General features: G+C 41.1%; 1 protein-coding gene and 1 long non-coding RNA gene across 2 annotated transcripts; both read left to right on the top strand.

The window, feature by feature from the left end:
• The first annotated feature begins 667 nt into the window (after nt 1-667).
• On the top strand, nt 668-6,333 carry LOC134635045 (uncharacterized). The gene is made up of 4 exons (XM_063484560.1): nt 668-722; nt 3,594-3,622; nt 5,169-6,002; nt 6,133-6,333. Exons 1-4 carry the CDS (start codon nt 668-670, stop codon nt 6,331-6,333), a joined length of 1,119 nt encoding a protein of 372 aa, XP_063340630.1.
• A 3,719-nt stretch (nt 6,334-10,052) lies between these two features.
• LOC134634848 (uncharacterized) lies at nt 10,053-20,527 on the top strand. The gene is made up of 4 exons (XR_010573832.1): nt 10,053-10,308; nt 11,945-12,020; nt 12,229-13,161; nt 14,866-20,527. It is a non-coding gene; the product is annotated as an uncharacterized LOC134634848 (long non-coding RNA).
• The last annotated feature ends 6,097 nt before the right edge of the window (nt 20,528-26,624 follow it).

Below are 26,624 nucleotides of genomic sequence, written 5' to 3'. Positions count from 1 at the left end.
AAAAGAGTTCAGCAGGTCCATGAATTCCTTAGCCAGGGGCTTCCCTGGGCAACATACGTGTACATTAAAATCACCGAGTAGCAGGACCTGGTCATACCGGGATGCACAGTTAGCAAGGAACTCTGAAAACTCAGATAAAAACTCCTTGTTATATTTAGGAGGCCGATAAACTATTGCACACAGCAATGAAGGCGAGTGGCCCAGTTCACACAGGCAATGTTCAAAGCTGATGTGGCGTGTCCATGAGGATAGTTGCTTAAACTCAAAGTGTGATTTAAAAACAACAGCTAACCCCCCGCCACGACCAGAAGCTCTCAGAGCGCTAAAATAAGCACAGCCGGCGGGCAGCAGTTAAAAAAAAAAGCGCTTAACTCACCGGGTGAACTCCAGGTTTCAGTCAAACAGAGGAAATCCAATGCATGGGAAGAAAAGAAATCCTTCAGGATGAAGGTCTTATTCGCCACCGATCTGGCATTTATTAAACCCAACCTGAGGGGAGCTGGTTAGGAGACCTCCGGGGTAGTGACAACCAGATCCACCAATCGAAGGTTTGATCGGTCCATTCCCCTCCAACGCAGATGCCGAAGAGGGAATGATTTAACAGGGCTGCTCCCGATAGAGCCAACAACGGGAACCAACCAGGAATCCACAGGATCCAGAGCACGCGATGGTAACAAGAGTCGTGGAAAAGATTGAAGAACGGAGCGTAGATCGTGAGGAAGGTAAGAAATCCGGATTCTCAGCTTAACGAGACAACCTCCACGGGTACCCCGTCTCCTGCGTTGCTTCCACATATCTGGTGGCAGTGGTAGGGGATGCCAGCGCAATGGTACTGCTTCCAGGTAGGGAGGCAGAAAACCCTGGCTATCTTTACCAAACCAAACTGAAACTTTGGTGGATGAGCCGATTTCCAATAAAGTCTGGCGATCATACGACAGTATTGAACTGACATGTTGCACAACATTAGCTAAAAACAATAAAATCAAACAGATAAAAAAGAGCGGTTGATGGCATGCCAAACACACAGGCGCCATCTTCTAATCAACATCAACATGATCTTTGTGTCGCACCACTCAGCCAGACGATCCAACTCTTTAGCTTAGCTCTGGCTGTATTGTAGGCGTGTGCATCTTCTGACCTGAAAACGTTGTTCCGGGCCTTCAGGAGGAGACGAACATCCCGTTTCATCCAAGGCTTCTGGTTGGGGTACATGGTGATCCATTTCTGGGTGGTGACACTGTCTGTAGTTTTGGAGATGTAATCCAGTACAGACGAGGCGTACTGGTCCCAGTCTGTGTGAGTGAACGTATTCCAGTCTGTGTTTTTGAATCTGTGCTGGACAGTGTTGGGTAAGTTACTTTAAAAAAGTAATTAATTACTAATTACTAATTACTTAGTCAATATTGTATTTAAAATACTTATCTAATTACTGTGTCAGAAAAGTAACTTAATTACTAAATAAGTAATTAAACTAAATACTTCTTAAAATCCCTATAAATCTTGAGTGGACAAGCAATAGAAATTAAACTCTTTAAATAATAAATAATTTTTTTAAAGACGGAGACTCTACAGTACGCAGCGGTAGCATCTCTTCCACAATGCAGCTAGCAATCATTTTTTAAGCTCACCTTCAGACACTTTCTGTGCTGCTGAAGTAAAATCAAGTTTTGCCTGCTTAGCAGGAGTTGCCGCGGTGTTATCCATGGATGATGAACAAGGATCACTCAGAAGTGTTCGTCTATGCTCTCGTGGCAGGCGCTTCAGTAGATTACTCGTGCTATTAACAGCAGCCGATAGTTTTTTCTCCCCAGGACATAGCTTACATATTACTGTAATGTTCTTGTCTGCTTGTTTCAGAAAAGTGAAGAGACAGGAATATGTCCATTTCAAAAAACAGCCACTCGCTTCAGCCGAGTCCGACATCTTCCGCTTTAGAATACGACTATGCAGGCGCGAAATGACGTGCACCTGCACTACAGCGATGTTAAAGCGGCAGAGTTTACTTCTACGTTTAGAAGATAAATTATTGAAATTAAATAATGATATTCAGCGAGTTTAATTATTTTACAATGTAACGCAAGTACATTGTAAGTAATTGTAATTAAAATACCTAAAAATGAACAGTAATTAGTTACTCTACTTTTTCAGTGGAAAAGTAATTTAATTACAGTAACGCGTTACTTAGTAACGCATTACACCCAAAACTGGTCCTGGAGCACTGCGTCTGTCCCCTCTGGCCACACTTTAATTGTCCTCGCAGCAGGTTTCACACGTTGGATGAGTGGTGAGTACCCAGGTGTGAGGAACAGGGAGAGATCTCCAAAAGTTGATTCTGTTCATCTGGACGTAGCATTTTGTGGGAGAAACATTTCGTCACTCATCCAAGTGGCTTCTTCAGTCTCAACTGACTGCAGGTTTCCCCAATCTTATAAGCAGTACATCTGCATAATGACTGGTTTCAGTCATTATGCAAATGAACAGAATCAACTTTTGGAGATTTACTTTACTGGATGATTGAGAATGCATCGAAACGGGGAGAGATGGTCCGATTGTCCAACGTGAGGGAGGGGTGTTGCTTTGTAGGCTACAGCCAGGTTGGAATAAACATGGTCTAAAGCAGGGGTCGGCAACCCTAGGCACGCGTGCCACAGCTGGCACGTGAAGGGTTAACTGACCATTGCTGGACTGGCTATCGGGCATACCGGGCATTTGCTCGGTGGGCCGATGATTTTTTTTTTTTTTTTTTTTTTGTAAAAGGGGGGCACAAAGATATACCTTTCTTTCTTATTCTCATTTAAAATGTCTAGCTGTTATTAAATAATTATCTGAAGCTTACAACCAAAGTTTTTATCTGATGTAAAATGTATAGAAATCATACATATACCAACAAGACAGCGTACATCACTGTCACAGCAGCGTTTGTTTTCATTCAAAGGCTTTATGGCTTTAATACCTGGTGGGCCGGTCTCTAGTCAAAATGCCCGGGCTGATTTTTTTGTCCCAGTCCAGCCCTGATCACAACACGCAGTGAATTAATCTGAGAAGGTGCATTAAAAAATAAATGGCCGCGTCAGCGGTGCACATCGCAAATTAGCTCGCATAGACACATTAGTTTTGCCGCTTCTTAATGATGGTATCTTAGCTAACAACCCCAACTACCAGATTCAACTTGTAATTGGCTAAAAATAACTTAGCCTACTGGTGAGAGGGACGTTGTTAGCTTTCCACATTTCGACACTTCAAATCCTTCAGGATCTGTCCGCTCAGCACAGCATCAGCACCACGGAAATACACGGATACATCCGTAGACTCGAGACAGAATTCACAATGCGTTTTTGGGACTTTCAGGTGTATGGACCAATGTTTTCTTTTCTGTTTAAACCAGAAAGCTTTAATGAGCAGCTAGATTTGTCTCACATTAACTGGCATTAACTCAGCCAGTTAATGCGAAGCAGCTGGAATCCACAGCTGTGCGTGTTCATGGAACTTGTATTTTCACCTGCTGGACATCACTACCTGACAAGTTTAACTGTCTTCAGAACATTGCAGAGGCCTTATTGACAGCATTTGGCTCTACATATCTGTGTGAGCAGGTTTTCTCCCACACGAAGAGTGTCCTCAGGTAGCCGTCTGAATGCTGGACACTCGGAGACCTGTGTCTCTGAGTGGGAGACCAGAGATCCCATTAACATGTATATCTCTGTATTAACAAACATGCCATATTGGCCCAGTTTATTTTTCTTATCATTGTTGTGAGGAGACCATAAATAGCATTTGTATTTTCTGTTGTACAGTTCATTTGCTGTTATGGAATTCTTGTTATGGATAAAAAGTGTCTTTTTTTGTTTCAAAATAGCTGATAACTATTCGCTGATAGCTGCCAACATCTGCGAACAAATATAATTCTATAAAGTGGTTCTATATAGTGTGTAACTGTTAATGTAGAGCGTTATTAAATTCATTGCTAATGGAATCATATGGCACACTGACTTCCATTTTAGATGGCACTCGTCATCAGAAAGGTTGCCTGCCCCTGGTCTAAAGTCTTGTCCCCTCTGGTGTGGCAGGAGACATTTTGGTGGAATCTGGGGAGGACTGTCTTTAAATTAGTGTGGTGGAAGTCGCCATCAACAATAAAAGCAGCCTCGGGATGTTTAGTCTGATGTTTGCTAATGGCTGCAAAAAGTTTTTTCATGGCCCACCTAGCATTAGCATCATGGGGGATATACACTGCAGTGAGTATGATAGAAGTGAGCTGTTGTTCAACCATGTTCAATGCTGGTTCTATTTTCAAGCTTTACTTTGCAAATCAATTTACAAATGTGTATTTTATTGCACAAATCATTATTTAAGGACAGAATTCTTTATTTCCATGTGTGTGATGCTTGTGGTCGTACATAAAAATCGTCCAAGGGTGTAACATTGATACAAAGAGACGAGTGTAAGGCTGTTCCAATTCTCAGCACCGCTCTTCTCTTTTCCTGAGTCCTTAGCAATTCTCCTTCCCAAAATGACGTTTTTATCGAGGCAAAGAAAAAAAGAACCGAGGAAAAGGAAAGAGGAGGTACTTTTGGAACGCACCCCACCTAAGCTGTGTCCCAAAACGTCGGCTACATCCTTCGGAGGACCCGGCCTTTGCGGTCTACGTGGGCCGGGTCCTTCGAAGACCGAGAAGGCCGGAAGTGCGAGGCTTGTGAAATGGGACAGTCTAGCCTTCAGATTTGCGTCAGCAGCTGTTCCCGCCCTTACCCCTTCTCCCCGCCCTTACCGCTTTCTCCCCCTCGGTGAAACAATGGATATCGTTGAAACTCTCTGTATTTTTCTCTTATTTTTGTTAATCGAAGAGTTACAACAAATCAGCCGTCGCAGATGACTGATTTATCTCAGACTAAGAGATAACCAAGTTCAGGTACAGTGAAAATACATGTCTTCAGTTTTTTTCCCCCATCGTTTATGTGTGTATTTGAAATCTGTTTACTAGCTAAATAAAACTCCGATGTAGACGTGATTTTATTTGCTCGTTTATCTTTTATCACTTAACCAGTGAATTTTACTTAAGTATGATAATCAAAATAAAGTTTTGACACGTTTTTTTTTTTTTTAAAGAACAAGAGCAACATTCATAATAATGATAAGAATAAAACATTTTCCTTATTTTCCTTCACCAGGCGAGACCACAGTACTGCAGGATTCACCTGAGTGTCCCAGTCCTGGACAGGTTTTTTAATAATGAGGACACCAGGCCTGATTTTCGTCTGAGCAGGGAGTCTCTGAAAGTGCTGCTGCACCTCCTTAACCAGGATCGGCCACATGGTTGGGGTGCCACTATTGAGGTCGTTCTGTTTCTTTTCTGGCTGGCAAGTGGAGCATCCTACAGAGTTGTTTCCAGAGTGTTTGCTATTCCTCGCTCCACTGTTCACCGCATCGTCCACAGGGTCACAGAGGAGGTGGTGGCTATTCGCCATCAGGTTATCCATCTCCTTCGGACTCCTGAAGACCTAGATGTCCTGTCTCATGGGTTTGCAGGGCTGACAAGACACAGAGCCTTTTTAAAGGCTGCTGGTGCAATTGACGGCTGCCATGTCCGCATCAAGCCTCCCAGCGGCCCTGATGGTCAGTGCTACAGAAACAGGAAATTGTTCCCATCCATACTCCTGCAGGCAGTTTGTGACCATCAGGGCCGCTTCATCGATACATATGTGGGCTGGCCTGGGTCAGTGCATGACTCCAGGGTGCTACGCAACAGCCCACTGTACCGGCAGGCCATTTATACTCCTCCAGGGCATTTCATCTTAGCAGATGGAGGGTACCCATGTCTCCAGCATCCACTTCCCCTCATCACTCCATACAAGAGGCCAGTTCAAGGTGTGGGAGCCCAGCGCTTCAACTCTCATCATTCCAGGGCACGCTCTATTATGGAGCGTGCTTTTGGAATGATGAAGACGAGGTTCCGGGTCATCTTCCTTCAAGCGCTGGAGGTGCACCACACCTTTGTACCACATGTAAGTCATTACAATATAGTGCCATTCTTTTTCAAATAATTATAATGATATAATGGGAACTTTAGTGTATGTACATTTATAAACACCTTATTTGGGGTTTTTTGTTTTTTAAAAAAAACATCTGTTTCAGGTCATAACAGCATGTGCTGTCCTACACAACATCTGCCTCGGTGCTGGTGACGCTATGGACCCGGAGGATGCACCTGAGGATGATGTGCAAGATGAGGGGGAGATGGGTTTGGAGGCAGTCAGTGGTGCTCCCTGGCGGGACCAGCTATCTGCTGAGGTGTTTGCCGTGGAGGAGCTACCCCAAGACCATGAATATTTTTAAACAGGCAAGTATTCTGTTAGTAGAGCATTTGTTAGATCTTTATTAACAGGATTGTTTGCATCTTTCTGAATATATCTTAGTGACATGGCAGCCATCAGTTACATCAGCCCTGCACACCCAAGTGACAGATGATGCGGTGGACAGTGGAAACGAGCATCTCTAGACCTTATGGAGATCACCCTGTATGATGCTCCACTTACTAGCTGGAAATACAAACCAAGGTCTTGCTTGTGGCACCTCCTCCATCTCTCTGGTCCTGGTCCAGCACATTCAGCAGCACTGCCCGAGACTTCCTGCTCAGCCAAAGATCAGACCTGGTTAAAAGTACCTGTGCTTACTGGGACACTCAGGTTAATCCTGACTGTAATAATAATTCTTAAGAATTCATGTTTTTTGTTGTTTTTTCTATTGTTACTTTTTCAGACATTTTAATTAATTGTGTTGATAAAATTTATGTTGTACATAGTTTCTTTTTTTTTTTTTTTTTTTAAGGAAAAACAATGCAAATAAAGGTGAAGCATTTACATTTTTATTTACAGAAATGTAATCGTTTTTTTTCTTCAGCAAGTTTCTCAAGCAAACCAAACAGTCTGTCCATTCTATCTTTTGCCTCCTGTGCTCTTCTTTCCTCCATTTCCCTCTGCAATCTCATGTCCTCTCTGATTAAATCCAAAAACCCAGAAGGCCTCTGTCCTAACACCTCATCCATGAGGGCAAACCAGGGCCATGCAGCAGCAGTGGGCTTCCCGCTCACTCCCTCACCTGACCCTGGATACTTGAAATCCTAAAGGCAGAGGAAATAAAAAGTGGCAGTTGACAAAAAAAGCAACAGTACAGGTTTACATGAATAAGTTTCTAACTTGCTAAAAAAAAAACATATTTGAATACAGCTGTGCATACTTTGTATTTCTTTTTTAGATTGTCCCATTTTTTTTTGCCTGCAAAGGGGTGACTTTACCCTGCAGGCCCATCTTCTCAAGAATGGCCCTAACAGACAGAAAATAATAGAGCATATCAATCTTCTTAATTCCTGAACAGTATCCATAGCAAAATGTACATACTTCGGACTAAAAGAGAGATTAAGCTCTCTCCCTTATGCCTAACAGATTAAAAGCGGCATATTGTTGCTGTACCTCCAACCCACAGTGGCTGAGTTTTTGGCACCAGTAAACAGTTGCTCATTGTCGCTCCGGAGTTTAATGAAATTGGTCGTATGCTCTTTGCTCCCTAAAACATGACAGGACATTGGAGTGCAATCAACCATCTCACACTTCTGTTTAATGGGTTTTCTGTTTGACGTATATTCAGCTATGTGAAAACTACTATAACTTTAATCTCAGGCAAACTGATTTACAGAGGAACAAATAAAACTGTAAAAAAACAAACATTAAGATTTATAAGTTATCTAAGTGACTTATATATATATCATGTTTAACCCGAGTAGCGAAAGATAGCGCGGGGTCGGAAAACTTACAACTAGCGGGACTGTACAATCGTAAGTTTAACGACTGTAAAAAATTACTTCCATTGAACTGCCTTGTTAACTACTTTAAGAAACATCTTAACATTTGTATCGCTACTTCAAATACAACTTACATTTAAAAATGTAGTTGTCCTCGACCGCCGTTTCTACCGTCTCCCTAACTGCCACCATTGCTGAAAACTGGAGTTTGGCTGGGCCGCGCTATGAATTCTGGGAACCCACCCAATGGAATAATAAAGTTGTATTTAATCTAACAATCTAATAACTTTGATCTCAGCCAAACCGATTTACTCCGGAACAAATAAAACACAGAAAAAAGGAAAATAATTACATTTTTAAGTTATCCGAGTGACTTATATATCATGTTTAACCTGAGTAGCGAAAAAGTGGGGGTCTGAAAACGATGAAGCCGGGAGTCCGCTGCTCTCGCCGGCTGTGTGACCATTGAACCCCCTGGCTCGCTATCGAGCGGGTGGGTAACAGACGTCTCCGAAAACGTCGGCACACTTTTGCAAATATGCGATGTCTTGATAAACCAAGCAGATATTTGAAGTTTACACAGCTACTTTCCTGCCTGAAAATATGTTAAAAGTTTATTTTGTGACCCAGAAAGATGAATAAGAGTAGTGATGTGACGTTCTGTATGGAGGCTTCGAAGCTTGTGTCGAGTAACGCGATGCGCGTATCGAGGCTTGCTTCATTTATGGGAGGAGATGAAAATGATGACGTCCGAAGCCTCGCTGCCTGGCTGTACCACGTGACTGGTTCAGGAAGTGGTTCGAACTTAGCGATATAAACCCCTCAGACTTCATTCAAAATGTGGGTGTTTGATGGAGAGTTGCGGTTAGTGAGAGTTTGGAGAGAGTTTGGAGGTTTAGGAGAGTGAGGAGAGAAAGTCAGGAGAGAATGGAGCCAGCTAAGAAGAGGAGGATGTCCTCCCCTGTGTGGGAACATTTTGATCTTATTCCTCCCAACAAGGTATGTAAATTTCTACAGAAGATGGATTTTCATAATACTGATGGTGCAATACAATTTATGTTAAGCTGTGTTTACTTTTGTACAAGGTGAAGTGTTTGCTATGTGCCAGGGAGCTGGGATATAACAACAACACCTCATCCATGCCACTACAGAGCTTTGCATGAGAATAAGAGGAACACCGATTGTGGAGCAAGACCAGGTGAGCCATCAAATGCCATGATAATATAGCATGCTGTAATGTTACTAAATGATATAACAATATTATACAACTGTAATAAGTTACGTGTGTGATATTTATATTTGTGCTTTGTTTTTATAGTCTTTCCTCAGGAGAACAATCTCAAATAGATGAAGACCTGGTTAGCATGGTGATTGAGGATTCCCAGCCATTTAGCATTGTGGAGGACAAAGGATTTAAAAGATCTGTTAAATCATTAAATCCTAGCTATGTTCTCCCCACTAAAAAGGTCATGAAAGCAGTGAAAATTTAGTTTTCATAGAATAAAATGTGAACAGGCAGGACTGAGGCTCAAAGCCTCAGTGTGTAGCTGTCCATACCTCAATGTTACAAAAGCACAACCACTGTCCATACCCCAACCACACCTCACAGTAAATGATCATTTCCATTTTAAGCATTTCCAAATAATCATTTTCCATACTGCCAGTATAAATATACACAGCATACTGCCATCACTACAATATACATGTTTTACACACTCCTGTTGTTGTTGACATTTACAGGCTGTGTGCAAAATGCCACACTCTTCAAATTTATGCCAACTAATATTTTTACGTCCAGTAGATATCCTACTAGAGCAAATAGAGCTTCAAGACGCTTTGCGCTGGGGTGAACCAATTGGATGAAAAGCTTATGTGCTTCATGAAGCTTCATCTGCCCATCACTAAATAAGAGTAATTTTAAAACTTAGTAGCGGCCGCCATTGTTGGCAGCTGAAATTTGGCTGGGCCGTGCTATGAATTCTAGGATATGGTGGGCCACGAAGGACACACCCGACCCATCCTTCAAATTCGGGGAAATGAAGGACGCATTTGAAGAAGTCGACGAATTGTGACAGCCTTCGTCGCCTGGCTGTGACGTAATCGGCCTTCAAATGCGGCCTCAGGAGGATGCTGCCGACGTTTTGGGACACAACTCTAGTTACACTGTGTAGCTGAGTCACGTGACCAGACAGTAACGAACCACAGTACAGCAGGAAGAAGGGGGCGGAGCAAAGTGTGTTAGCAGGAGAGGAGTCGAGCAGAGAGAGCTGCTTTTCCATGAAACGGGAGTAAAGTAGTGAACATAGAAGAGAGAAACAAACTAAAGTATCGATCATATACCACTACCAATGTTTGGATCGATATCTGCATCGATCTGCCCACCCTTGTCTCCTGGATCGTAGCTGAGATCAGCGTGAACCACGTGGGTCTCTGCTCCCTGATCTGTTTCCTGTGTTTGGAAAGAGTTCCAGCTTCATCCCGGAGTTTCTCTCGGTTTGTGGGCTCATCTAAAGGTAAGCACCGAGCTAACTTTACTGTGAGTTCAGTTCATGTTGAGTTTAGCTCCTGAATGAGGTCTTCTGCTGCTCTCCTCGGTGGCTGTTCACAGTTTATTGTGAAGACGTTGAGAGAAGAGTGAGAGAGTGTTTGGAGAAAAACACCAACTAATCATTAGCTCAGCATGCTGGGAGAAGTTGGAGCAGAAAAGTCTTTTCATTGTTCCTGCAGCTGTTTTTCTGCATGCACCAAACCTCTACAGCCTCATTTCTATTTGAAGTGATAACAGGAAATCAGAGCGATCTGCTGCAGTATCAGGGTCACAATAAACTTGATTTTCCAGCTGCTGTGGATGAACACATGAGAGGAAGTGAACATGAGAGGAAGTGAACTCGTACAGTCTCCTTTTAATGAGTCTGGCTGCTGTAAAGTGATGTTAACAAAAACTAATGAAACAGAGATGAAAGTTCATATTTGAAAGCGCTGAGAATAAAAATATAATGTGGTGGTTAATGTGCAGCTCTTGGTGATTTGGGAGAAGAAGAATGTTTTTAATCCTGTTGGGTATTGAATGTTGAATTTTGTTTTGTCTACAGAAAACAGGGGTTTTGTCCACTTGTGGTTCATGACGTAGACTCTGAGTCTGGTCCAGCTGCTTTACCAAACCATAATTTATTCATGTAGCACTTTAAAAACAACATATAGCTTTGTGTGGGGTTCTATTTCTATTTACATCTCTCATGTATGGAGAGAGGTGGAGAGAGGACCCATGGAGGATGGAGAGACTGTGAAGTGGTGATCAGGTCCAGGCCATGTTTTATAATCACGGGGGCTGCTGAAGGTGTTGAAGTTCTTGGGTGGTGGAGTAACAGATCATTGTTGGTAGAATCCACAGCAGGAGCTGTTCAGGCTGTTGGTGTGCATTGTTGGTGGAGTGGGGTCTTTAAGTTTGTGGTTGGTTCAGTGTCTGAGTGTTTTCCAGACAGAAGCAGAGTCGTTAGCTGTAAACAGTTTTTGGAGTTTAGCCTCACTAAACCTGAACTTAAATTGTCTCTGTCCCTGCTTTTCCAGCCTCAGCCTCCTTTAGCTTAGCTGTGAACCAGAGCTGGTCATTATTCTAACTCACCCTGGTGTGTGATGCTGTGCAGCTGTCCTCACAGAAGCTGATGTCACAGGACGTCACAGCATCTCTATAATAATCCAAACTGTTGGTAACAATCCTGAAAACCTCCCAGTCGGTGCAGTCCAGACACACCTGCAGATTCTCCACAGCCTCATCAGTCCACTGCTTCAGTGTCTTCACAAAAGCTTTAGAGAGTTTCAGTTTGTGCCTGTTTGCAGGGATCAAGTGAACCATGACATGGTCTGAGAATCCTGATGGAGAGTGAGATGATGACCCTCTTACTATCAGCTCACCTTCTGTTTTGAAGAGTTTTGTATCCAGTTTGTTTAATAAAATCTGTGAGGTTCAAATGAAGCACCAAACTGCAGTTACTCAGTCAGTGGAGGTTCATTAGTGCAGTTTCTCACCACTGTTGTTAACTGGAGGCTGACACACTGACTGAAGACATTTAGTTTGAGTGGATTTGAGCTTTCCATCTCAGCTTCTTTTTGTCAAGGATGAAATACATATAAATATATTTTGTGTTCCAGCTGATCATCAGGAGGAGACGAGCCATTTAGACTCAGCTCAGCCACTGCAGAGGAAACAATGACTTCAACCCAAAAGGTGAGTAAAAATATCTCTGCTATTGAACCTGTGTGCACGTTACAACTCTCATTGTAGCTCATCATTGTAATGTGATAATATCACCAGAAGGTGGTGATAACACACCTACAATGTGTTTGTTGACATCTTTGATTCCACTAATGGAGTTTCAGTTTGTTCCACGACTGCATTTCACTCACTGCCTCTGTTTGTATCTCTGTCACTGCAGGACCAACATGGAGCGAGAAGTCAGCGCTCTCAGGAGGCCGACAAACCTCACAGAAGAAAGAGAGAGAAAAAATACAGCTGTGATGAGTGTGGGAAGGGTTTTACCCGGGCTGGAGACTTAAAAACACACCAACTCATCCACAGTGGAGTTAAACCATACAACTGTGACTTTTGTGGAAAATCTTTTACCCAGGCTGGAAACTTGAAACGACACCAGCTCACCCACAGTGGAGTTAAAGCGTACAGCTGTGACTTGTGTGGGAAATCTTTTAACCAGGCTGGACACTTGAAAAGACACCAACTTATCCACAGTGGAATTAAACCGTACAACTGTGACTTGTGTGGAGAGTTTTTTACCCAGACTACAAGCTTAAAACGACACCAACTCATCCACAGTGAAGTTAAACTGTACACCTGTGACCTGTGTGGAAAATCTTTTACCCAGGCTGAAAGCTTAAAAACACACCAACTCATCCACAGTGGAGTTAAAGCGTACAGCTGTGACTTGTGTGGGAAATCTTTTACCCAGGCTCGACACTTAAAAAAACACCAACTCATCCACAGTGGAGTTAAAGCGTACAGCTGTGATCAGTGTGGTAAAGCTTTTACTCACAGTAGCCACTTACGGCTTCATCTAGTTACCCACTCTGGAATTAACGCGTACAGCTGTGACATTTGTGGAAAAACTTTCAGTCGCCAAGGGGACCGAAATAGACACCTACGCATTCACACTGGACATGATGTTTACTGCTGTGATCAGTGTTGGAAACCGTTTACAACAGATGCACAGTTACAAAGCCACATGTTTACCCACACTGAGGAGAGACCTTATAAATGTGACCTGTGTGAGAAGACTTTTAAATCTCCACGTTACCTGAAAATACACCAACAGATCCACACCAGAAAGAAACTCTACAAGTGCAGTTACTGTGAGGTATGTATTTATATTTTTATCTTCTAATTTCAGTGTCAGTGTTTGGCTCATTAAATTGTGTTAGCATGTTAGTAATTCTACTGGACTCAGTGGCATCTACTGGAATTTGGAAAATGTCAGTAAAGAACATGATGCGTCATCTAACTAACAGCAATGATTACTGTTACTTTGTATCCATATTTGAGGATTTACAGTTGCAATTGTTTTGAAGCATTATTTAAATTAGTCCTTAGAGAAACTGGTGGAAAGTCACCTTAATTCCAGTCTGCATTAGCTGAATCGAATGGGATATGGATCTTGTAAATCGCACTAATTGATCTTCTTGGATGGGAGGTGAAACATTTTTGAGAAACTTTAAAAAGTCCAGATACTTTTCTTTACAAGCTCCTTAGACTACGATAATGTATGACTGAGAACCTTCACAGACAATAAGGCTGGGTATGATTTCTACAGCTCCTTCAATTCTGATTCAGTTTGATTTTGACTCTGTCAGAAATATTATAATTATGATCATTTAGCTTGGATATTGTTACGTTCCCCTAAAAGGGTCCAGGCAATGAGGGGGAAGTAACAAAATATGTCCGGGTCAGAAAAAGGAGACAAGGAGGCAAAAGGGTTAAATCAAACAGTTTTATTAAAGTTCCTATCAAATATTCAACAAAAAGAGACAGACAAGCCGCTATCACCATTTAAGGAAACAAACAAAACTCAGCGTTGGTCAATAAAACAAAAAGTAAGTCAAAAAGAGAGAGCAGCTCACTAGCTTCAAACAGCCAAAAACACAGCTCACTATCAACAAACACCCAACTCACTAGCTGTAACCATTCACATGGCACTCTGGCCCAGAGCTCACCTTTCCCTGTGCTTAAATACTTTAAATTGCTGATGTGAGTCAGCTGTGTAAAAGGGAAAGGTGGCACCTCAGGCAGAAGCGATTGAAGGACACTCCCACACAGGCACCTTCAGGAATAGGCCCTGCTAGGGCCGTAACAATATATATACTGTAGAGGAACCCTGTAAAATAAATATATTCATTTCCAAATAAAGAACAGATCTTAACACAGTTACAATATGGCACTTTTTTTAATTCATTTCTGAGATTTGTGGTATTTCCACAGTATATTTCCTCCATTTTGCACATGGACATCTGGTTTTAGGTGTGGTCTCACTCTCAGTGGAGTCTCAGTCCCAGCTCACTTAACTCTCACTTCCAAGTTTCATACACGGCACAAAACAAATATATTTAAAAATCTCCTGAAATTTCCTTTCCTACTAATTCGTGTGAATGTGTGAGTAAGGTATGTTGTATAAGGTGCTTTGAGTGCTCAGAGTAGAAAAGTGCTCTATATGAACCAGTCAATTTTACTTGTATTCACTAACTGAACAACAGGAGGGTCATCTAACTAAAACCAATCAGTGCATCCCACCTGACCCCCTCAGAATCAGCTGACTTTTAATAGTCTCCAAGTTTTATTTACATGTCCTCAAAGTATGGTGAGAGTCTGTTTGCAGCCAGGGTAGCAGTGCTTCTTGCTGTTCCTCTACATTAAAGACATTTATTGTAGCCCAGTAAGCTGAGTGTTATAATGTAAACAGTAAAATGTAATTGGACGTTGGCAGAGATGCTCTTTATTTCAGGTGGCGTTCAGGATTAAAATGTTGAAGGAATTCCCTGACTTACACTGTCTTTGTGTCTTTGTTTAGAAGCAGAGCGACACAGATGGATCCAGTTCTCAACCCTGTCGTCACTGTGGAGGTGGGAAAGCGTTTCGTTGTGACCTTTGTGGAAAAACTTTCAATCAGCAACGAAGCCTAAAAATGCATCAGCGTAGACACACTGAAGACAAAATGATCTACTGTAAAGAATGTGGGAGAGGCTTCCCCACTCAATCTGATTTTAAACAACATGAAATCTTCCACAGTGGGGTTAAAAAGCACGCCTGTAACCAGTGTGCATACTTCTCCACCTCTGCAGGTCAGCTTAAAAGACATAAACGAGTCCACACAGGAGAGAAACCATACAAGTGTAGACACTGTAACAAAAGTTTCTCAGAATCGAGCAGTCGTAACCTTCATGAACGTATACACATTGAAGGGAACTTCAGCTGTGACCAGTGTGACAAGAGCTTCAAGAATCTCAGTTCATACTCCAAACACAAACGATCCCATTCTCATTATTCATTATCTGCTCTGTGCAAACAGAGTAAGCGTGATCATGAAATCATTCCTATTACTGAATCACAATGACTCTGCAGAGACAGAAAGTTCCTCTTCTGGTTTCAGGTTCAGACTTAAAAACCTTGAGATCAGGCTCCACAGAGTTCAGATGGAATCTGCTGTAAAGAGTATCAGCTGATGTCACACTTGGATCTCATAAGGTAGCTCTGATTTCTGGACCTGCAGTAAATAATCCTGAATCTTAAATTTGATAAGCTGCAAGTATAGATGTGTACATCAAGTTTTTGTGTTTTAATTTTAATGCATTTTATTGCTCTGAAATGTTATTCCTGTTACATTTACACAATTCCCCCTCAGAAAACAGTAGTGTTTAGTTGTAGTACTTGTATTATAAAGTTATAGAAATATCTTTTAAAGCCAGCTGATAAGTGTCAGTCTTGGTAGCCGGGGATCGGTCAACAGACAACATAGCCCCTGGGATCCCTGGGAGACACAAACCCCTCCACCACGATAAGGTAGCGATTCGCAGAGAGAATCAGCACCTCTGAATCTGAGGCCATGAGCCTCAGCCGGAAAGGGGTGGAGTGCCCACTCCGGGTCAGGGACGAGACCCTGCCCCAAGTGGAGCGAAAGAACGAGATCGCGAATGCAAGCGGCGGAAATGGGTTTCCTCCGAAGGGTGGCTGGCCTCTCCCTTAGAGATAGGGTGAGCAGTTCGGCCATTCGGGAGGGGCTCAGAGTAGAGCCGCTGCTCCTCCACATCGAAAGGAGCCAGTTGAAGTGGTTCGGGCATCTGATAAGGATGCCACCTGGGCGCCTCCTGAGCGAGGTTTTCCAGGCTTGTCCCACCGGGAGGAGGCCCCGGGGCAGACCCAGGACACGCTGGAGAGATTATATCTCTCGGCTGGCCTGGGATTGCCTTGGTTTTCCCCTGGATAAGCTGGAGGAGGTGGCTGGGGAGAGGGAGGTCTGGGCTTCACTGCTTGGGCTGCTGCCCCTGCGACCTGGCCCCGGATAAGCAGAAGAAAACGGATGTATGGATGATAAGTAAGTGCAGTTTAAAATTTCAGAGCTGGTTAGAAATGCACAGCAGCACCGAGCAGTGTTGCACATATATTAATAAATAGAATTTGGCCCATTTTTCCACTCTATGTGACTTTGATAATCAAATCACCAGAATAAATAAGTGATTTCATGAAGCATTAGTGTGCCATTTTCATGTTATATTTTCACTATTCTTTATAGAGCTCTATCACCTTTTCTCTGATAATCTCTGTGATTGGAGAAGGTGACGCTCACTTGATCTATGTTGTGCAGATGAAAAGTGAAATGACACGTGAAGCTCCTAGTTTGTGGTGGAAAATTTGAGTGTCATCCGATTTAACTCCTATGACTGTCGTCTGTTCATGGTCATGAGGCATTTTGTGTGTCTTTGTTATCAGGCAGATCTGATCTCAGGAAATCAGTTTGGTTTCAACACTGTTTATTTTGAGGGAATATTCAGGCAGTTAAATGTGTTGATTAATGAACAAGAGTCTAAAAATGGGCTAAAGGAGTTCTGAAGTACAAATATATGTGCACTGTGTGTAATGGGACTTGGCAAGACTTTTAGGTTGAGAGATTTACTAAACATGTCTGGGTGAGTGGCTGTGTTTTCATCTGCCTGTGGTGTATCTCCTGGATCCGGCCTATGGCAGAGCCCTTCTCGATTTTTCTCCCATCGGCACTAATTAACAGGGCTGCATTTAAGCCCTCTGTGGCTGTCTGTCCTTCCCCAGCCCATTAACTACCTGTAATGGAACCAGTTCTCATGTTCTTTGTGAGTGTCTATGCTTTTGATTGTTAACTCACCCTGTTTTCCTTGTGTCTACATCTCTTATAAAACCACTGTTCAGCCTTTCAGCAGCTTGCACCCTTGCTCTGGATTAGTTGCAGGCTACAGGTAAGATCATCCACATGCTGGTTGAAATCCCTGATCGTTAAGAGTTTATCCAGTTTAATGCCGGAAGATGAAAAGTCTGGAAAAACCTGAATGAAAACACCACCAGGGCTGGGAGGGCTGTAAATTAAAACACAGTAAAATATATTTGATGAACCAACCTTAAGTAGTGACTCAAAGGAGTGCAAAGTCTCAGAGTCCATTGCTCTGCAGGAGAAACTGTCCCACCAAACGCAGAGTCCTGATGAAATAACAGCCGACCGGGCAGAACTCATTAAGGTGAAACAATGGGCCTTTCTCAGTTCTCAAGTACGTGAGTCCGTACTCGCGTTCTCGGCAAATCCGGACTTACCAAGAACACATGGGAGTACGGACTCGCGATTTGTACAATTGGAGCAACAGCGTACTTGATGATGTCACAGGTTCGGAGTTCCCTCTTAATTTAACTGTGATTAATATGTTATGAAGCTTAACTTTAATCTCAGCCAAACCGATTTACTCAAATGAAACTCTGAAATGGACCAAACATTAAGATTTAGAAGTTATCTAAGAGAGTTGCATATCATGTTTAACCTGAGTAGCAAAAGGCCGAGGGGGGGGGTTGAAAACGATGTGCGGGAGTCTGTTCTCGCCGGGCTCTAGTGATCCTTGACCTCGCAGTCTGCTATCAAGCTGGTGGGTAACAGGCATCTCCGGAAACGTCGAAGCACTTTTGGAAATATGGGATATCTTGATAAATCAAGCAGATATTTGAAGTTTACACAACTACATTCTCTCCTGAAAATTACTTAAAAGTTTATTTTGTGACCCAGAAGGAGTAATATTTAAAAAAAATTTAGCCACGCTCCTCCGCCGTTGCCGTGTTTAAATTTTGGACGAAATGCATTCTGGGATATTTAGCTGTACCAAGTCCACACAAGTCACCACCGATGCATGCTCGATAAAACGGGCGGAGCGAGAACACATCTGGGACTTTTTTGCGTTCTCTGCTTGATGCGCATGTCACTGTCACTAGCCGATCCATACCGGAAACCCGATCGGTGCCACGCATGTGCGAAAGGCCCATACTTCCGCTCATTTTACGATAGTTACGGGTCAGAGTATCTGTTAAGATGTTAACAATAATAAGTATCTCTTAAAATGTTTGCAATAATGAAACATTTCAATTTAATGTAGAGAAAAACGAAAAATAAAAAGATAGCCACAGATCAGGACTCCCCGATCCTTACTGCACATGTGCAAAGTCAGACCATAGAAATCGGGTCTACCAGATTCATACCGCACATGTGCAGATGTTTTCTTCTTCTTCTGTTTCTTTTAATGGCAGTTTACTCCCCAGTGTACGAGGATACTGCCACCTGCTGACCGAGCGAATGAACCCTATTGTAAACTGAACTAGGCGTGTTAAATTTGATTTTGCGGTAGTCGAGTGTGTTTATGCTTGTCTGTGTGGAGAGGATTGTTGGAATAGTGATGATGATGTCCACTATCACTGTCAATTGTCAGTAAACATTTAATCTGGGTGATGAATCTTCATGTGACATATTACTAGATCTGTATTATAAAGTCTGTAATTAGGCGCCATTCTTCTTATTTTACTGCGTTTTTGTTCAATCAGGGGACGCTCTCTGTTGAGGAGAAAAGCATGAATTTGTTTGTATACGGATTATCCGTTGTTTAAATGTCCCAGGCAGTCGAAAAGGAGGCAGAGCTGTTGAGAAATGCTAGGAGCTAACTGGGCGCTAACCCTGTCACTCAAATAATTAACTGTTGCAATGTTGGCAAAAAGAAGAAATGACGTAAGATTTGCGCATACGTGGTACGGATCGGGTAGCGACAGCGTACTTTGAATTGGAACAGTACTTGGTCTCCAACTAATGACGTATCACGAGCAGGGCAGTAACACGTAACTGTAATCCGATTACTTTTTTCAAGTAACGAGTAAAGTAAGGGATTACTATTGCAAAAACGGTAATTAGATTACCTTTACTTTCCCGTAGGAACGCTGCGTTACTGCGTTACTAAAACCGTGAGTTTTTTGCAAGAATGTCTCATGACAGTGACGTAAGCGAGTGCGACGTTCATGACAACAGCTGTCTGCAGATCAACAATGGATGATATATCGAGTGTGCGAGAGAGTATGAGCATGCAGCGTTTAAAGCGTGGAAGTACTGACCTTACTTTGAGTTTGATTCCATAAAAAGTGACAAAAACATTAGCGTCCGTTGTGCGTGGGAAGAAAACTTCTTTTTACAGCGAAAAAAACCCCTAAACTTCCAAGCAAGCACAGAGTGCGCTACGACGTAATGGGAAATTCACGGACAAACTCGCGGAGTCTTCAACTGACCGCTGCGGCACACCTGCACCAGGGAACACCTCCACCTACCCCACTCCTGCTTTACAGGTGAAAATAGAGCAACAGGACCGCTGATTCTTTGACTTCATTTATTTTCTGCTGTGTTTTACTTGCATCTATTTGAAAGAGTGAGTGTAAACACAAAAAAAATATTTTATTTTATGTGCTGGAATGTGCAGAAAATAGGTTTAAATGTTAAACAAATTTCTTCCAGTCAGAGAATGTTGCATATAATTTAATTTTTGCTTGATGCATAAAGTTAAAAGATTAAAACTAATAAAACAAGTTTTAAAAAGAGACTTTTCCATTTGATTACATTTTGTATGATGGATTATGCAGAAAAAGTAGAATTGGGCTGAAAGATCTATCGCTTTATCACCTATTCAGGTTGTAAATTGTGTTTTTAAAAAGTAACTAAGTGATTAATTACTTTTGAAAATAAGTAATCAGTAAAGTTACGGGATTACTTTTTTGGGGGAAGTAATCAGTAATTAGTTACTTATTACTTTTTTCAAGTGACTTGACCAACACTGATCACGAGTACACAAGTACGCATACTGAGACAGGCCCAATTTCTTCTCCCTCTGCCAGGATTCTGTGAGGAACATAACGTCCAAACTATCACTCATTAAAAAAAGTCATTTAGTACAAATGATTTGTTGGCATATAGATTTGAAACAAAGAACTGAAAAACACTTGAAATATATTTGCATATAAGACATACATGAAAACACAAAAACTGTCATTGTAGTGGTGAATATGATAAGTGGTAAGACAATGAATTTTACTTCTGTCACTGTACATGTTATGTAGCAGTATCCATTTTATCATGCATGTATGCTACTTTTCTCTGCTGACTGGAAATGGTTTTTCTTTTGTTTTCATGAAATAAACTAGACTAAATTAGACTTTCACAGTCTGTTGTTGTTGTTTTTTTTTTACTGTTTTTCTGCTTTTGTTCACTCCAAGCTGGTCAAACCCCCACAGACAGGCAGAGTAAACAATGTGGAGCAATCACAGTGTATTAGTACCTTGTTTTTCATAAACACAAACAGGTGACTGACTGAGAGAAATGTTGTTGTCATCCACTTTGACCATTCTGAACATTGAAAGAGATTTGTTCAAGAGTTACACTTTGTGTATTTCCTTAAGTTAGTTACATCCAACATTAATATGTTCTCTTTAAATCCATCTTCCCTAAGATGCTTGCAGACATTTCACCTCTCATCCAAGAAGCTTCTTCAGTTCAGTGGGAGTGTCCCCCCGAGAGGGACAATGGACCCCCTAATGATCCTCTACCTAATCACATGAGCCAAGGTGTAAAAACGGGGGTAGGTCACAATCAGCCAAGGTTTTGGGTGAGCTCAGTGGGAAACCTAGCCCCACCCTAGTTGGGACCAGGAAGCAGAGCTGCAGTCTTACACGCCTCTCTGCAGCTTCTCTCCTCCTGCTACCCCCCCAAAACCCCATTTCCAATGAGTCTGTGTCAGCTCCCAAACAGAAAAAAACAAACTAAAAACCAGCAACAAACAAACTTAAACATAAAAAATCACAAAGAAAGAACAATACAGTATCCACATCTGAACCAAAGAGTAAAACAGTGAAATGTGGATTATTAAATATTAGGTCTCTCTCCTCCAAGTCTCTGTTAGTACATGACTTAATAATTGATCAACAAATCGATTTACTCTGCCTTACAGAAACCTGGTTCCAGCAGGATGATTATGTTAGTTTAAATGAATCAACACCCCCGAGTCATTCTAACTACCAGAAACCTCGAAGCACAGGCCGAGGGGGCGGTGTGGCAGCAATTTTTCACACCAGCCTATTAATCAACGAAAGACCAAGACAGACTTTTAATTCATTTGAAAGCCTGATGCTTAGCCTTGTCCAACCCAGCTGTAAAACTCAGAAACCAGTCTTACTTGTTATCATCTATCGTCCACCTGGGCCTTACACAGAGTTTCTCTCTGATTTCTCAGACTTTTTATCTGATTTAGTGCTCAGCTCAGATAAAATAATTATTGTGGGTGATTTTAACATCCATGTAGATGCTAAAAATGACAGCCTCAACATGGCATTTAATCTGTTATTAGACTCAATTGGCTTCTCTCAAACTGTAAAAGAACCCACCCACCACTTTAATCACACTCTAGATCTTGTTTTAACATATGGCATAGAAACTGAACATTTAACAGTGTTTCCTGAAAACCCTCTGCTGTCTGATCATTTACTGATAACATTTACATTTACAATGATTGATTACACAGCAGTGGAGAGTAGACTTTATCACAGTAGATGTCTTTCTGAAAGTGCTGTAACTAAGTTTAAGAATATAATCCACCCACTGTTATCATCTTCAATGCCCTGTACCAACATAGAGCAGAGCAGCTATCTGAACGCTACTCAAACAGAGGTCAATCATCTTGTTAATAATCACTTATGAGCTACAGTATCCAGAGTCACTTCGTACGACTCTGGATACTGTAGCTCCTGTGAAAACTAAGGCCTCAAATCAGAAGTCCCTGACTCCGTGGTATAATTCTCAAACACGTAGCCTAAAGCAGATAACTCGTAAGCTGGAGAGGAAATGGCGTGTCACAAATTTAGAAGATCATCATTTGGCCTGGAGAAATAGTTTGCTGCTTTATAAGAAAGCCCTCCGCAAAGCCAGAACATCTTACTATTCATCACTGATTGAAGAAAATAAGAACAACCTCAGGTTTCTCTTCAGCACTGTAGCCAGGCTGACAAAAAGTCAGAGCACTGTTGAGCCAACAATCCCTTTAACGCTAACTAGTAATGACTTCATGAACTTCTTCACAAATAAAATTTTAATCATTAGAGAAAAAATTACCAGTAATCATCCCACAGATGTAATATTATCTACAGCTACTTTCAGTACCATTGATGTTAAGTTAGACTCTTTTTCTCCAATTGATCTTTCTGAGTTAACTTCAATAATTACTTCCTCCAAACCATCAACGTGTCTTTTAGACCCCATTCCTACAACACTGCTTAAAGAAGTCCTGCCATTAATTAATTCTTCAATCTTAAATATGATCAGCCTATCTCTAATAATCAGCTATGTACCACAGGCCTTCAAGCTGGCTGTAGTTAAACCTTTACTCAAAAAGCCATCTCTAGACCCAGCTGTCTTAGCTAATTATAGGCCAATCTCCAACCTTCCTTTCATATCAAACATCCTTGAAAGAGTAGTTGTCAAACAGCTAACAGATCATCTGCAAAGGAATGGCTTATTTGAAGAGTTTCAGTCAGGTTTCAGAGCTCATCACAGCACAGAAACAGCTTTAGTGAAGGTTACAAATGATCTTCTTATGGCCTCTGACAGTGGACTCATCTCTGTGCTTGTCCTGCTAGACCTCAGTGCAGCGTTCGATACTGTTGACCATAATATCCTATTAGAGCAATTAGAACATGCTGTAGGTATTACAGGTACTGCACTGCAGTGGTTTGTATCATATCTATCTAATAGACTCCAATTTGTGCATGTAAATGGAGAGTCTTCTTCACCCACTAAGGTCAATTATGGTGTTCCACAGGGTTCAGTGCTAGGACCAATTCTATTTACATTATATATGCTTCCCTTAGGCAGCATCATTAGAAGACATAGCATAAATTTTCACTGCTATGCAGATAACACCCAGCTCTATCTATCCATGAAGCCAGGTAACACACACCAATTAGTTAAACTGCAGGAATGTCTTAAAGACATAAAGACCTGGATGGCCGCTAACTTTCTGCTTCTTAACTCAGATCAAACTGAGGTTATTGTACTCGGCCCTGAAAATCTTAGAAAGGAAGAGGAACCTTGGAGTCATTTTTGACCAGGACATGTCCTTCAACGCACATATTGGATTCTTTTATTTTTCAATACCACACTGTCATAAAACACACAGGTACATATAGAAATAATATCTTCCTTTTTCATTTTTATAGCATACAAAAAAAACATAAATGGTATGAGCACCTGAATACCCCCCACTCCCTCCCAATAATGTAAAAATGAATATGTTACAGAGAAAATGAATTGACCCATACACAAAATACAAAACCCATACCAAAAAAACCAAAACAACAAAAAAAGCAAAAAAATCAACAAAAAGATAGTAGTGCGTATCCTTATAGTTTTATATTAACATTAACATCTGCTAGCCTCAAAAAAACAAGGTCTTAACATTAATCAATATTGATATAAATCTTAACCAACAATAGTAACAATATTAATATTAATGATTACTTGCCCCTCGGTCGAAACAAATTAATAATGCTGGAATATCTTTAAATAGAGTATTCTTATAAGGTAGAACAGCCACTGTCGGGAATAGCAGAAAAATTTGTACTATGTCATATGGTGGACTACAGAGAGATTTCTCGTGCTGGTAACTTTTCTAAGTATTTAAGTAATGGTTTCCAGTGAGTAAAAATTTATCCGATGAGCCTCTGATGGAGAATTTTATCTTCTCCAATTTTAAGTGTCCTAAAATATCCTGTAGCCAGACTTTAATTAATGGTGGCTGAGATGATTTCCACAACAACAAAATTCTTTTTCTAGTGATGAGAGAAGCAAAAGCAATAAGGTTATTTTGAATAACTGTAGTATAAAGGTTATTTGGTGGTTTGCCAAATATAGCGATATGTGGAGTCGGAGTCAATTTTATACCCAATATATCCGAAATTATTTTGAAGAATTTATGCCAAAATTCAGACAACCTAGGGCATGCCCAGAACATATGAGTAAGATTGCAAGGTATCTGTGGGCATCTGTTACATTTATCATCAAATTTATCTGGGTATAATTTTGACAATTTTTCTTTACTGTAGTGTAATCTGTGGAAAACTTTTTAAATTGTATTAATGAAAGTCTGGCACAACTACAAGATGAATTAATGGCCTTTACCGCTCCCTCCCAGAGCAACTCAGAAAAACTCATATGGAGTTCTGACTCCCATTTCATCTTGGTCCTGTATAAAAGAGATTCACTAGGTGGAGAAGCTAGTTTATAAAGGTAAGAAATATGACCCTTTACCAAAGTTTTGGCTCTGAGAACTAAATCTATTCCACTGGAAGTTGGGATTTGTGGGAATAAAGTTGAACATTTCTTTGCAAAGTTTCGCAACTGGAAGTACCGAAAAAAATCGGATTTATTTATTGAGTAACTAGTTCGTTAAAACTTGCAACAACATCATTTACGTATAGATCACCTAGAGTACCAAGTCCTTTATGTTCTAAAGCAGAGAATCTTAAGTCCATCTTTGCTGGCACAAATAAGTGATTGTTGCAGATCGGGGTTGCAAGAGGGAGGGTGAGCCAACCAAAGTGGTGTCTTATTTGTGACCAAATTTTTAATGTTTCAGTGACAACTGGGTTAGAAGACAGGCTTAATAGGGATGATTGTGAGGTATCACATGCTAAAGCACGTAATGACGAGGAACAGGAGGCCGCTTCACTCTGGCACCAATTAGTATAGGGAGAGGTACACCACTATGATATATTATACATATTAGATGCCCAATAATACCCAATTAAATTAGCCAGTCCTAATCCTCCAGCTGATCTATCCCTATAAAGAAGCGAGTGACTAGCCCTTGGACGTTTACCGGCCCAAATAAATGACGACATAGCATCATTTATAGTTCTAAAAAATGATTTAGGCAGATAAATAGGCAAACTTTGAAATACATATAGATATCTAGGTAATACATTCATTTTAATAATTTGAATCCTACCAGCTAAAGACAGCGGTAGGTAGTTCCATCTTTGAAGATCAGACTTAACTTTCATTGTAAGTAAAGTAATATTCTGTTCCCGCATTAATCTCAGAGATCGTGAAATTGCAATTCCGAGATATTTAAACCCCGAATTAGCCATTTTAAAGGGTATAGTTGATGCAGGTATGTCTGCAGCCATTTGATTAACTGGAAAGTATTCGCTTTTGGAGATGTTAAGCTTATATCCCGATAAATATCCGAAAGAATTTAATACTGATAAAATGTGTGGGATATTTAGTAGAGGATCATTCACATAAAGAAGCAAATCATCTGCATAGAGCGACACCTGATGTTTTATACCCCTTCTATCAATCCCTCCCAATCCTTTCACCATTTTTAAAGCTACTGAGAGTGGTTCTATCACTAATGCAAATAATAACGGGGAGAGTGGGCACCCCTGTCTTGTCCCCCGAAAAAGTGGAAATGGAGTGGAGCATTGATTATTTGTACAGACAGAGGCGCAAGGAGAGGAGTAAAGTAATTTGACCCATGAAACAAAATTATTATTAAAACCAAATTGTCTTAAAGAAAAGAAAAGATAGGCCCATTCCACTCTATCTCAGGCTTTCTCGGCGTCAAGAGATATTATGACTTCTGGAACGTTAGAGGATGATGGAGAAAGAATGACACCAAGAAGTCTTCTTATGTTAGAGTATGAACATCTTCCTTTTATAAATCCCCTCTGGTCCTCTGAGATAATTGAGGGCATAATCAATTCTAGTTGCCGGGCTAGGATTTTTGCAAGACTTTTAACGTCTACCGGGAGGACTGATATTGGCCAATAGGATGCACAGCTCAGTGGATCTCTGCCTTTTTTAAAAATTAGAGAAATAGTGGCTTGCATGTGTGTAGGTGGCAGAATTCCTTGCTCGAACGAATGATTAAACATTTCCAGTAGAAATGGAGCTAGCTGATCTGAAAAAACTTTATAAAACTCGACCGGATAGCCATCTGGACCTGGTGATTTACCGCTATTCATTGATTGTATTGATTCTTTAATTTCTAAAATTGTATTAGGGGCATCTAATTTTAAGTTATTTTCAGATGAAACTTTAGGTAGATCCAATTTTTCAAAAAAACTATTTAATTGGCTTTCATCTATGAAAAATTCTGAAGTATAAAGTTGAGTAAAGAAAGATCTGAAAGTATCATTAATTTTATCTGGATCTGAAGTTATTAAGCCTAAATAATCGGTTAT

The sequence above is a fragment of the Pelmatolapia mariae genome, linkage group LG9, assembly GCF_036321145.2.
Source record: "Pelmatolapia mariae isolate MD_Pm_ZW linkage group LG9, Pm_UMD_F_2, whole genome shotgun sequence".
Lineage (NCBI taxonomy): Eukaryota > Metazoa > Chordata > Actinopteri > Cichliformes > Cichlidae > Pelmatolapia > Pelmatolapia mariae.
The sequence above is the reverse complement of the archived record's forward strand: the minus strand, read 5'-3'. Positions and strand labels throughout refer to the sequence as shown.